Source organism: Hirundo rustica, chromosome 3, assembly GCF_015227805.2.
Source record: "Hirundo rustica isolate bHirRus1 chromosome 3, bHirRus1.pri.v3, whole genome shotgun sequence".
Taxonomy (NCBI): Eukaryota; Metazoa; Chordata; class Aves; order Passeriformes; family Hirundinidae; genus Hirundo; species Hirundo rustica.
This window is the reverse complement of record NC_053452.1, coordinates 57,223,403-57,236,451: the sequence shown is the minus strand read 5'-3', so window position 1 is coordinate 57,236,451 and position 13,049 is coordinate 57,223,403. Positions and strand designations below refer to the sequence as shown.

Here is a 13,049-nt window from a genome sequence, read left to right as displayed (position 1 = left end):
CTTACTAGGTCCCCCTGGACAAGAAGATTAATACAATTGCCAGCTGCATTCCAGTGTCTTGCTTTCCCTGTAAAGTACTCCTGTGCTCTGTCTTATGATGACACTCCCACACAGCTGCTGAAACAGTCTTGTTCTTGTAGTGGCTAAAGGAAATTGCTGCAATTAATTTTGCTGTCTTTCTTCTCTTTGATGTATCCTTACAATTTCTTGGACAATTTTTTAGAGATTGGGTTATGTTCAAAACCAGTCATGTAGGGGTGAAAGAAGTTGGAAAAAAAAAGATGCATTTGTGCTTTCATTTATATGTGCTTGTGTTTTTGTTTTGATGTAGGTAGCAGGCAATGTAATGGATGGTACACATATAAATATATGTAGCTTCTGTTACTCCCATGTAAGTGCAATAGACAGAAATCATACTTCCAAAGTGAACAGTCTGAAGGAAAAAAATGGATGCAGGTGCATTAGTCAAGCTAGTTTTATATCCTAGTGACTAAAAAGAATGACCAGACCATGAACTCTGAAGTTATGCCTCATTTCTTGGGTACAGCACACTATGTTCTGAGCGATGTCTATTTGTAGTCTTAAAGCAATTTTAATCTTCTAGTTCACTATAAACTTGACAGTTTCCCCCTCTTTTCCTTGGATTGCAAAATAATCCTCATTTCTGCTAATTCCAGATGCTGCTGCAGTGAATGCTGATGGGTTCAGTGGTGAGCACTGTAGTGGGAGACATAGTGGAGAAAAAAGCTTAGTGCCTTGTTCACTGGATTTTATGAATGAAGAAGGGGAGACCTTAGCCATCCCAGTTTCATCATGTGAAAGTTTTTGAAGTAAAAAAAAAAAAGTGTTGAATTAAAATGTGACACTTCTAAAGCTTCCAGACAAGGGTAGAGATATAAAGTGAAAAGTGAAACTTTAATTCTTAGAGAATTAAACAGAATTATTGGAAATAAAAGTATAAAAACAGTATTTTAGGGGCAGTCAGAAAAAATGGTATTAATCCTTAATTTCAGCTTCAATAACTAATGTTAGTTTAGAAGAATGGTTGAAGCTGGCCATTGGTTGTATTATCTTGCAAATCTAATTATATATCTTTTTAAAAATGTTCTTGATTGTGTTATGATGACCTTTAAGTCTTTCATATAGCTCTTATAATTAAAGGAACAAAAAGGAACAAAAAGTGAAACAATGGAGATATTTTTACACCCTAACATTCGTGGAAAAAATGAGGTGCAGAGCAGTAGAAATGAGCTGGCTGTGGTCCAGTATCTCTCCAGGCTCCCTTTAACCTAGTTTTGTTCACTTGCCATCCCTATCCTGTCCCCTCTATGACCATTCGACCATGTGACGTATCTGCCGTGTCTTTATGCACCCTGAGGTATTCCAGAGCCTCTTCTTGCAAGGTCTGTCTCCTGGTGCCATAGTGAAGGCCAGGCATGTGGTGCTGCCTAAGCCAGCTCCAGCAGGGCTCTAAGTGAACCACCCCCGGCTTGAAGCTCTCACTGACACCGTTAGAGAACTTGATGCTCTCACTGCCCCATCCAAAGTACCTTTCCCAAACAGAGCGCTGATAAAAGCAGTAAGGCGACGTAGTAAAAGCACGTAGGTGCACTCTGCAAAAGAGGAAGACAACTGGGAAGTCTTTGATCATTGATTTTGAAGTTCTCCCCTAGTAATTGTGTATTGAATCAACCATTTGAAACCTTGCAGGGGCATGCTGGGGTCATTTAAAAAGCTGTGAAAGATTCTACTTCAGTCTGCCTCCTTTCCCCACCCCCTCCAGATTATATGTTTACTTGAAAACTGTGGTTGCTTAAAGAGATTGCTCAAAGAGTGATTGCTTAATGAGACCTTTTGCCTTGAATGATTTTTTTTGACAGCCACGAAACCATCACTTCCATTTGGCTTAGGTTGTGATTGGAGCATGGCCTGGTACTTTAGTAAGAAGGTCAAACAAATGCCGAAAACCTCATACTGTCTTGGATACAGACAGAAAATAAATCCAAGTCATGCTGGATATGACCTCAAGTCTTAGGGCAAATTTACACAAAGTGTAAACTCTCCGAGGTGGTTGGTGCTTCCCAGCTGTCCATGAGTTGCTTTCATATTCCTCCTTCTGGACAGGTTGTTTCATTAACAGTCTGAACAATTAAACCAGCAGAAGAGACCAGCAGTGTGGCAGCCCTAGTTGGGTGGGGAAGGGGAGGAGGGGAAAGAATGAAGTAGAGAGGACAGCTTGTATTTACGAGTCTGTCTTTTGAGTTCGTAAAAGCCAGTTAAGAATGCATAACCAGCCCCAGAAATTATTTTAGCTGCATCTGCTTTTGATGGAAAACATTTTGCGTAGTTGTGACCCCTTAAAAAAATTACAAATCCCCAAAAAAACCTCCAAACTACTTGCAACTAGCCTGAATACTGGTGTAAGTTTAATAGAGTTTAATTAATTGTTGCAGAGACAATAAATAAAATATGTATTACCTCATGCCATCTATTTTAGTCAGCAGCTAAGAAATTTTGTGTAGTGTCTTTCTTCACCTGTCCAGGGAAAAATTCAGAGGACAACCTTCAAAGAAAAGCCTTCACATGTAGCTGATGGGCTGCTCCTACACTCAAAATCACAGGGAACAGCTGCTGTTCCATTCTCTATAAGCAGACAATGTTCTGTGGCTTTTATTTACAAGCCTGAATTTCCTGAGAAATGGCACAGCTCTCAGTGGTAAAAGAACCATAAAGTAACCTCTTACTGTTGTCAAAGTGTACCCTGAGTCTCAGACATCTGGATTATGGTCCAGGAAGGAATTATCATTAACATGCTTTAAATAACTGTTATATAACGCTGCAAGAATTTTCCATGTAATAATGAACATCACTTTTTATTGATTAGTTGAAGAGCTTGTTTTCTGTGTAGAAAACAAGCTGTCTCCCTTCTTGTTTTACAACACAAGAACTATAAGCTTTGACTTGCAAACTGGCAGGCAGCCTTCACTTACAATAATCTTATACAGTAGTTGTTTTAATTATTATTACCAAGATTTATTCTTATTTTAATAAATTTTAAAGCTGCATGTTAAGAAGGTGAGGAAAACTTAAGATTTATTTTGTACAGGTTGTTACATTGCCTAGATTAGCGAGACCGATTAAAATTAATATTTGTGTGCTTCCGTGCATCCAGATTTTCTGCTCACATTCTAAACACTTTTCCCCCCAAGTCTAACTTTGTCAAGCTTTTTTCTTTTTTCTCTATGAGAAAAGCTCAGTTGATTCTGTTATTTTTATCTTTACTGATTTGCAAAGAATGGAAATTTCACTTTGGCTCAAGGAGTCTTCAACTCAAAGATTTTTGTGTTTTAAAGGATGACAGAGTGTGCTGAGACACCTCTGTCCTAATCCTGCCTCCTCCTGGATGAGGCAATTAACCTCCCTGTGTTCTATCTATAAAATACATTTAATAATACTTAATGGTTTTACTGCCTTTTGAAAATGTAAAGTGCTATGTGAGTGCCAATTATTTTTATTATGTTCCCTGATGGAAGGCCTCAACATATCTGTGTTAAATGGTTGCTGCTAATGCATTTTTTGGAATAATCTTTGGTTAACAAAGTGCAACTGTTGCAGAAAACCCCCCTGTGTTTAAGTCAAGGCTGACACAGTGACAGGTGTGAGACAGTCTGGTGGCAGCACTCAGCTTCACTGGGTACCTTTGTGTCCTGACTCAGGGATGGGCTTGAGCCACAGCCCTATGCAGCTTCTCTTCTCTCCAAGGAGGAAGTCTTGAGTTTTGGACACACAGCCTGACCAACCACCAGAATAGGACAGATCTTCAGGCAGTCAGATAAATCCTGCGGAATAATTTGCTTGTGCTGCTGTTCAGAGAGAACTTGGTGTCCCTAAAACTCAGAGGAGCACTTCACAGCTAAGGGCTAGCTCTCATGCTGAGTGTTCCAGCAGACCCCCAGGCAGAACATGGTCCATCTCCCTTGGAGCATTGCCAGCGAAGCTGGTTTTGTGCTGGAGAATTCTCATGTTTCTCATAGGCAAGGCATCAGTATTTCATAAAAATGTGGCAAGGGTTTTTCAGGAGAAGAGAATGTATGTCTGACCAGCAGCAATTGTCTGTCACTACCTCTAAAGTGTTTCCATGGTCCTAAATTCTAATTGTGCTTGGTGCAAAGTATTGCTTTGAGTATGTGAAATTCTACTTGCCTAACTTCTTTACAAGCTTACTCTGGTATAGGAAACTTGAAATAGCACAGTATTTAAAAGATCTGATGTAGGCAGGGTGTACTTGGTCATATTTTAGGCAGGTCATATTTTCCCTCTGAGGAGGGAAAGAGATGTTCCTGTACTGAACAAAGAATTGGCTACTTGGACCAGGAGTGGCCTCAGGAACTTTTTAGACTCCTCATTCTGAAAAGATATGGACTGGACAGGTCTGAAAAAGCATGTACTTTTTGTGCAAGCACAGAGCATTGAGTGAAGTCATGATAACTTTACATATTCCTGGAAAAGAGCTGAAAATGCATTTACGTGAGAAATGCGTTTCAGAATCATCACAGTGCAACTTTTAAATGGAGGCAGAACAGACCGGTTCCTAGAAATGGGGTCTGAAATAAGGGTGGCAAATGTGACGTCCCTGCAGCATCTTGCTCTAGGGCCAGTGTCAGGTAGAGAATGTGGCTGGATGATCTGCCTGCCAAACTGTTGAACAGCTTTCCTAAGGCCAGCTCAGGGAGGATGGAAACCTCTACCAGAGGTGAAGAGCAAAAGCTTGCTTGATCTTGACTTTCAGTATGCATACAGACTGTGAAAGCAGGGCCTCATCTTCTGACAACGTCCTTCTGACTTTGAGGGGTTTTGCCCAAAAACCCAAACACTCCTAACCGATATTAAGTTTCCACCTGTAAATTGTAATTTTTATTTTTCAGAAAGAAGTTTAAGACTATTAGAGCTGGAAATGGACAAATGAGAAGTACAATTTTCAAAAGGAATTAACAGTAATTAAGAGCAGATGCTATTCTCTTTGATCTTAAGAAATTAAATTTCTGACAGACTGTTTACACTCAGACGAGACAGTGTGTAAGTTTGGATTGGTGTGCTGCTATACTATAATTATGCAGGCAGAAAAAATAGAGGATTGTGAAAGAGCAGACAAAGTAGTTAGAGACTCTTACAACTGTGCCACTTGCTTTGTGTTTGCCTTTCAGATTTCCTCCCAGGAGCTCGGTAAATTGTAGTTAGTTTTTTTTTGACCGCAGTTACAGGAACAAAAACAATATCTTTTTTTTAAAAAAAATGAAACGACAAGACTACTCTTCTAGCAAAATGTTTGGATTGAAAATGTTGAGATTTAGAGATCTTTGATCTTTGGTCTTCAAAATAAGTCTTGATTTAAAACACTGGTGTTGTGTAAACAATTAAACCAATATGTCAGTGTCAACCTGTAAGTGCCCTTAGGAGGGAGAGCTTAATAAAATTGTCTTATAATTTTGGTCTGAAGATCTGTGGAAAGAATTAGGAATGAGTAGCATTATAGAAATAGCTGTGTGAATACGGAGGCTCAAAGAAAACAGTGTTTGTGGTTCTCTGATTCACTTGGCCTCAGAATTTGTTTTGCTCTGCTGTTGTTGTGTACAGACAAGGCTGTAGTCAAGGTGTGGGTTTTTGCCACCTCTTAACTAAGACGTTTCAGTGCTCAGCCTTAAAGGTTGAAGAGGCTGAGTGATCTGTGCAATTTCAGAATTTCAGAACAGAATGTCATCTTACGTGCTAGATAAATGCATAGGTGCAGCCTCACCACTCTGTTTAGATTGAAGAGGTTGCGTACCAAGCTCGTGGCATCAAAGCAGGCATAGATTTCACCACTTGATCAAACAGTGGTGACTGAGGTATTGGTCCTTCAGTGTGCTTTAGATTAGGAGGAAATGCTGTTTTTCCTCTCTATGGCTATATTTTTCAGAATAGAACTTGTCATAGGAATTATTTTTGCTGTTTGCCTTTCATCTACTTAGATATTTTTCTCTATACAAGCCTCTCTTTATTTTGTGGCTTTATTGGGTGGTTGCTAGCAATTACGTTGCAGCACCCACCACTACTTCCATACTGTCTTTGCCAACCTAATTAGCATTCTGTTTCAAATGTGATCTATTAAATGACTGTCTCATGACTGAAGTACTGTATTGAATTGTAAACAACAGCCTTTTTCAGTGGTTTTTGCCACTTTTCAAAACACTGCATTAAGATAGGAAAAAAAAAAAAAAAAAAAAAAAAAAAAAAGTGGTCTGCCTGGCCATATTTAAGACACAAAATTTAAGTGTTCTGATTTCCCACAACTTTTTTTGTAGCATTTAACATCCTGGGTTTTGCCGTAGGAGGTATTATATAGATTTCTGTTGCTATTAAGTTAAAGACACAGTAGACAAGCTGGCAGGACATTTAAAACTTCAGTGTTCAACATATTCATAAGGTTGCTGGAAAAAAAAGTCGTGAATAATAGTGATAAAAATTATGGATGTTATTAAGTTGAATAATGTGATGAAGGGCAGACTGAAACAGTCTGCAGTCCTGGTCTTACTGTCTCTGAAAGAATATAGCTGAACTGGAAAATGATCCAAGAAAGACAACATTGTTTCAAAGGGGAACAGAATAACTTTTGTCTAAGGAGTGACTGAGTATACTTAAAATGTTTGGAGAAAAGGAGTGAGTTGATAACCTAGGGAATGATGGAATCTTCCAATACAATAATTAGATGTATCAAGTAGATCTATCAAGTGATAGGCAGAGAGAGATATTTGTTTGTTTATTTCTGAACAGCTGGAGACTGTAATTTACCTAGTGTTAACTAATAGTATGAGAGTTCTTACTGGAGACTACTGGTTTAGAGTACATAAAACTTATCTGAAGCATGTCAAATGCCAAGTCAGTTCAGAAAGCACCCAGAGAAACTTGGAAGGAAAAATGTTAAGGGACATCAATCACAAAAAGACCATTTCCAGCTCTTCAAGTCTGAGCTGCACACCTCTGGAAGATGGGGAAACTTCCTGTAGAAGCGTATTTTTCCTGCTGTATTTTTTGCCATAAACATCTGGTATCAATTTCTGTTGTAAATGGGATACTTTGATAGATTGAGGTTTGCTATTGCTTTTAAAACTGTTTGTTTCTTTTACTTTACTTTCCGTCAAAGACTGGAGACAGACTCATTCTTTATGACACAATCTTTATTTTCTTGCAAAAATTCATCTTTTAGGTACACATCATGGTAATTAAGAGATATAGTATAAACATACAAGTTGGATTAGAGTTGGATGACACGTTGAAAGAAAGGTTTCTTTATAATTTTTTTTCACATTTACTTAACTGATTTTTGAAGAGTCTGGACACCCTGTAGTTTGTCTTATTAGTAGAAACTCCAAAATTATGAAAATGATCCCCAAGTGTTACTAAGTGCCCAGTGGAGGACTTCCTGTTGCAGGATTGAATCTGCAATGACACTGGATATTGGATCTCAGAGAATGGTAATTGCTATGGAAATTGTTTCTCATAAAATGGGTAGTTACTTTTTTGGTCAAAAGTCACTTAGGCAAATGATGAATTTATTAATTTGAAAATGATTGCTAAAATTTGACACACATACATACATATACATGTGTTGGTAGTGGTTATTTCAGAGAACAGAAAGATGCACAATGTATTTTGAACTAGCAATAAATGAAAAACATCCAGGCTTTATGTTGTTCCTTGCTGCAATCAAGCAATTTCATGCATAAACCACTTTTCTCAAGGATATATGCTTTACCAAATGCTATTTCCAGTTGTCCTCATGTTGCCCAAACTCCCAGGTTACAAATATATTTGCCTACTTGTGTTGTAAGTAGTTACTGCCTTCCTTTTTTTTAGGGTGGTGGGATCATACAATTTTGGATTCCATAATCTAATGTCATGCTTGCCAAAGTAAAGTTTTAATAGCTTTTGCTCCATGGACCCACTCCTGCTTTGGAGTATCTTACTGTCTGAAAGAGAGAGGTTTGTGTCTTATTGTCACGCTTGCAGCACTATTGCTGGTTTAAACTAGAAAGGATATCAGTTTAATTTGAACATTACAGTTTTGTGTTCTGCACACAAGTTTATTTGCCCCTTACTCCTAGCTGAGTATGCTGAAGATCATTATGGATTTTCAGAAGTTCAGATTTCCATATTCCTACAAGAATTTGTGGTACATTCATGATGTTTGTTGTTGGCAGTCACTCGGAAATGCTGTTAATTTATCTGTATTTGAAAAAAAGTAGAATGGTCTAGGCACAGCTTTTATTCTCCAAGCATCTTTCTCCTGCCAAACATATGATATATGTTGGATAGGATGGATAGTGGCAATCTGGGGTTTTGGTAGTGATTGATATAAGGTCATGAAATTAGTCATTCTGGTATGTGGAGCGAGATGTAGGTTACATCCAAACTACAATTAATTAATTTATCAACAATGAAGTGAATGTCTGTCTTCTTCCTTAAAGCACAGTAATCAAAAATTTAGAATTAAAATATACTGTCTAAATAATTTTCAAAACTTTCCAGAAATAAAGGAGTACTGAAATTTGAGAATTATGTGCACGTCTACACATAATTTCAGCAACACTAAAGTGCAACATGCTCTATGTGATGAATGGAATAATGAATTATTCATAATTTAATTTAACCTTCTGTTATATTATTCCGAATTAACTTTTTTGAAGAAGAGTGTGTCTTAAAAAAATCATTAGATCTTGTTTAATGTTACAAATTCAAGGAAATTTAATGTGATGCTTAGGTAATAACCAATTTTGTTGTTAACGATGCCCTCTAATTTGCAGTCTGACTTGAAGTCAGTCTAGCTGCCAGCATGGGCTTCTCTCTGTTATGCCATTACCTTTTGTAGTGCTAGTCTCTTTTTCTTTGGCTATTTATCCATTGTAGTCCTTCAATCCCTCTAAACTATTTAGCTTACTCCTCACCAGAGGGCATATTTTTCAATGCTTTATTCATTTTGATTTTTCTCTACCGTTTTGTCTTAACTTCTTGTCCCACTTGCAGGATGGTTATCAGATTCAGGTAACACTGAGGTAATTCAACTTTCTTATGCTCTCAGAATTTCCCTGGCTTTTTATAAAGTTCATTGTCTTCATTAGATGTTTCCCACATGCCAGCAGGACATCTGAACTATGACTTCTGTTTTTCTGTGTCATCATTAAAAATCGTCTATGGTAAAAAAGTAAACTGAACATCCTTCCTTTAGAAATACTTTAGTTCAGTTCATCACCCTTCACCATATTGAAACATGAAATTTAAAATACTCTCATTCAGTTAATGTGTTTCATAGTTTTACAGTATCAGGTATCATACAGAACTTTGTTTCATCAAATCTATTATTTTATGGAATCATCAGATAGTTTGGGTTGGAAGGGACCTTAGAGATCGCCTAGTTCCATCCAACTCCCCTGCCACGGGCAGGGACACCGTCCATTAGACCAGGTTGTTCAAAATCCCCTCCATCCTGGCATTAAACACTTCCAGGAACGGGGATTTACAGCTTCTCTGGGCAGGACATTTAGTTTTACTAACTAAACAAACTAGCTAGTTTTATCAACAGCAAGATAATAAATTTACAATGTCACATAAAAAGCCATCAAGGCAATTATTGTATTGTCATTTTAGGGCAATACTTAATAGGAAACCTGGTCCTTATTATTTGTTCTCCATATACAGATATTTTCTTTCTGCCAGTTTTGTGCTTGAGTGCTGTAACCAATGCTTTGTAGTTAAGAATGTTGCTCTTTTAAGTTTCAGCTCTATTGTTCAAGCTACTTGGTGACTCAGGGAAGTGCCATTTCATCAGTCTTTGAAGTCTGAAAATAATTTTTTGCACTTGGTAATAAAGAAAAAGTACAGGAAAAAGCAATTATTTATTTCCACATCCATAAAAACAGCAGGCACTGCAACTGCCTAAATTCCCTTCTAATGATTGATAGGTGGGTTTTATTTCAAATGTTTTAAATCTGTTTCCTTTTTTTGGATGATTTCTTACCATAAGATTGATTAGCGCTCAGATATTTTCATTAAATATATCAATAACTGTTTTACCAAACTTAACAATATTTTATAAGTTACTGTGAACAGTATTTTGTTTATTCTTTCTTATTTGAAAAATATATTTCTTGGCACATCGTTTAACTTTTAAAATATGTGCCTTTTTTTTTCCTTCTTCTCAAGATAATACTCAAGTGTATGTCAGGTATATTCCTCAAAACTGACTCACTATGTACCTTCAGAGAGGACACAACATAGGAGGAAAATCCCTGCCATTTTAGGGCTGGTAAGGTAGTTTACCATGTGTTCTGTATAAATCATTACAATTATGCGCCCCCCCCCCTCCCCCCCGCCAAAAAAAATTATGGCAAGGTTCAATAATGTGTTTAACTTGTAGCACTGAGTAAAAAATAAGATCTATTTTAAGGCAACTTCTGCACATTTTATTTTAGGAAGTTCATTCTAATTTCAAGGAATAACTTGTGCAAGATCTAATAAATCATATTATGCAATCTCCACTTTGGTTACATTTTTTGGATTGAAAATAACATTCATGAAAAGTTAGAATTCAAAACAGGCAATAATTCATTCTCTGGCATGAAATGAACACAGGGAGGACCACTGTGATCATGGTTTCATGTTTCCATTCACCATTATTCTTTGGCATTTTTTGTAGTATTGTTATAAGCCATCTTATACTTCGCATTCATTGTTTCTAAACAATGTTTAAATACAATACTTATTTCCTCCCTCTTCTATAGTCCAGTAGGAATATAAACAGGTGTTTTGTCAACGAATACTGATTGTGCAAAGAACAGCATTTGCTCTCTACTTTATTTGAAATGCTCTGTTGGTCCCTCTTCCACACAGGTACCACACTTTCAATACGGTGAAATGTCCACGAGTCTGTAAAACAGCATTCCACCAAGAGACCTGTTCAACTAACTGGGGTTAGCTGATTAGAGCTGTCACTTCATTTTATAGCAGGCATTTTTCCATTTTGCTTGATGCCCCAGGCAGAGTGGTGCTGGAGCAGACAGGTGCCCCTTTCTGCAGCGTGCACCTGAATTCCCAGGCCCCTGGCAAGAGATGTGGGGATCGAGATGTTGTCCAGGCTCTTGCCGGGATTTTTGGGAAGAGTACAGCCAGCACAAAAACAGTGGGCTAGAAAGTTCTGACTGTTCTGACTGACATCAGGAACCCTGGTGGACAAAACTCAGCCCAAATTATAAAGAGAACAAATGCCTCTTTTATTGCTGTTTTTGGTTATCCAGCTATAAAGCACTTTTAAACCTAGTTCTCTGAAAAATGTTGTTCCACTTACAAAACTGGAGTGTTTTTACTGTCTCCTGTTTATTCTTTCAGGATTTGTGGATTTAACACTCCATGACCAGGTCCATCTACTGGAATGTGCCTGGTTAGAGATACTGATGATCGGCTTAGTCTGGCGCTCCATGGAACACCCAGGAAAACTTTTGTTTGCACCTAACCTGTTACTGGACAGGTCAGTCCGCATGTTGCTGTGAATTATTTAAGTGAATTCATTTCTGCTGTGATCAGATGATTAATTTTTAGCATGGCATCATCTCACTGATACTACAATCTGACAGTACTTCATATATCAAGCAGGCTTATAGTAGGTGAGACTGGAAAATGAACTCTAAAAAACCTAGAAGTGCTCAGGAATATGATCCTGGTCATTTATTAGACAAGTTATATGTCCGAGATTCATCTGCTGCTTGAAGTAGTTTGTTTCAAAGGCAGCAGTAAGTTTCTCTTACAGTCTGTATTGTTTGTTCCAGAAGTAATTTAAATTAAAAACTGAACACTATCCATTTAATTCTGATAATTATTTTTGTTTATTTAAAATCCTCCTAGTTTTTCTTAGTTAGAATGAATTTATCCAAGCAGACAGCCAAAATTTTGGAAGAAAATCATCACAGAATCTCAAGTGCAGTCTTATTTATTTATAGAGAATACATTAAGTTTGAGGGTTTTTTCCCTCATGAAAAGTGGAGATGAATATGACAAATGTACGTGCTTCCTTCACTAAGACTTTTTTTTAGCCAGTCTTGCTAAAATATCCTAAGTTTTTCTGAGAGAAAAATATCTGTTTGTGCTGTATTATGATATCCTGGATTTTAGCTGGCAGTCTGCACGTTAAAAGCAGGAATACTGGTAATTTAAAACATATTTTCTACTGTCGTAATGTAAACCCAAGCTCTCTTTTTCCTAGTCATGGGAAAAACTTAATGAAAAATTTCAATTATTTTCAGAAAAAATTGCTTAGGATAGAGTCATCTTAGCTATTGGTGTTCCTCTTGGTTGAGGACTCCTGCCCCCATAAGAGAGAGCTGCTGTGTGCACAGGAGTCACTTCAGGGCAGAATTTGGCATCTTGGTCTAAACTGAAAGTGGCAGAAGAGACAAGCTGAGATGGAGTATGCAGAGAGGCAGCTAAGAGCTGGGCAAGCTCCTGACCCCATCACGTAGCTGCAGGGGCAGAGGGGTGGCAACAGAAAGTCAAGGGCAGAGCCTTCAGCTACTGCAGCCACCAGCTGTGTAAATTAATCAAACTTCTCATTAGCAGAAAAATTTCTTATGATCAACTTGCTCTGTTGACTGTGTGGTACTGAGTTCCCACGGCTGCATTCATGCCGTGATAATCCTTTGATTCCCTGCCTTCTATTTGTACACACTCCCCAGGACTTGCTTTTAACATCTTAGTAAAATACAAATGATAATAACTAACAGGATAAAACATAGTATTTCACAGCAATAGAGAAATATTTATTACCTTAGGAAAAACTCTATTCCACTTGTGTATGTACAATGATCTGTGGGCTGTGGAACTAGAAAAGTATAAAACACATTCTCATTTTAGGTACAGAAAGTATCTTCTTGTCTAAATGTAAGTATAGTCTTCACAAAAAGCTGCAACAGTTTTAAAATAATTTTGAAATTTTTGTCTTTCTCAGTTCAAAATTCCCATGCTCT

The 13,049-nt window shown here is 37.5% G+C and overlaps 1 protein-coding gene across 1 annotated transcript in view; it reads left to right on the top strand.

Moving 5' to 3' along the window:
• ESR1 (estrogen receptor 1) overlaps positions 1–13,049 on the top strand; it is a 160,864-nt gene that overhangs the window by 127,970 nt on the left and 19,845 nt on the right. The window contains 1 exon segment of the mRNA XM_040059234.2: positions 11,419–11,557. Within this exon segment, the coding sequence (XP_039915168.1) occupies positions 11,419–11,557 (139 nt within the window).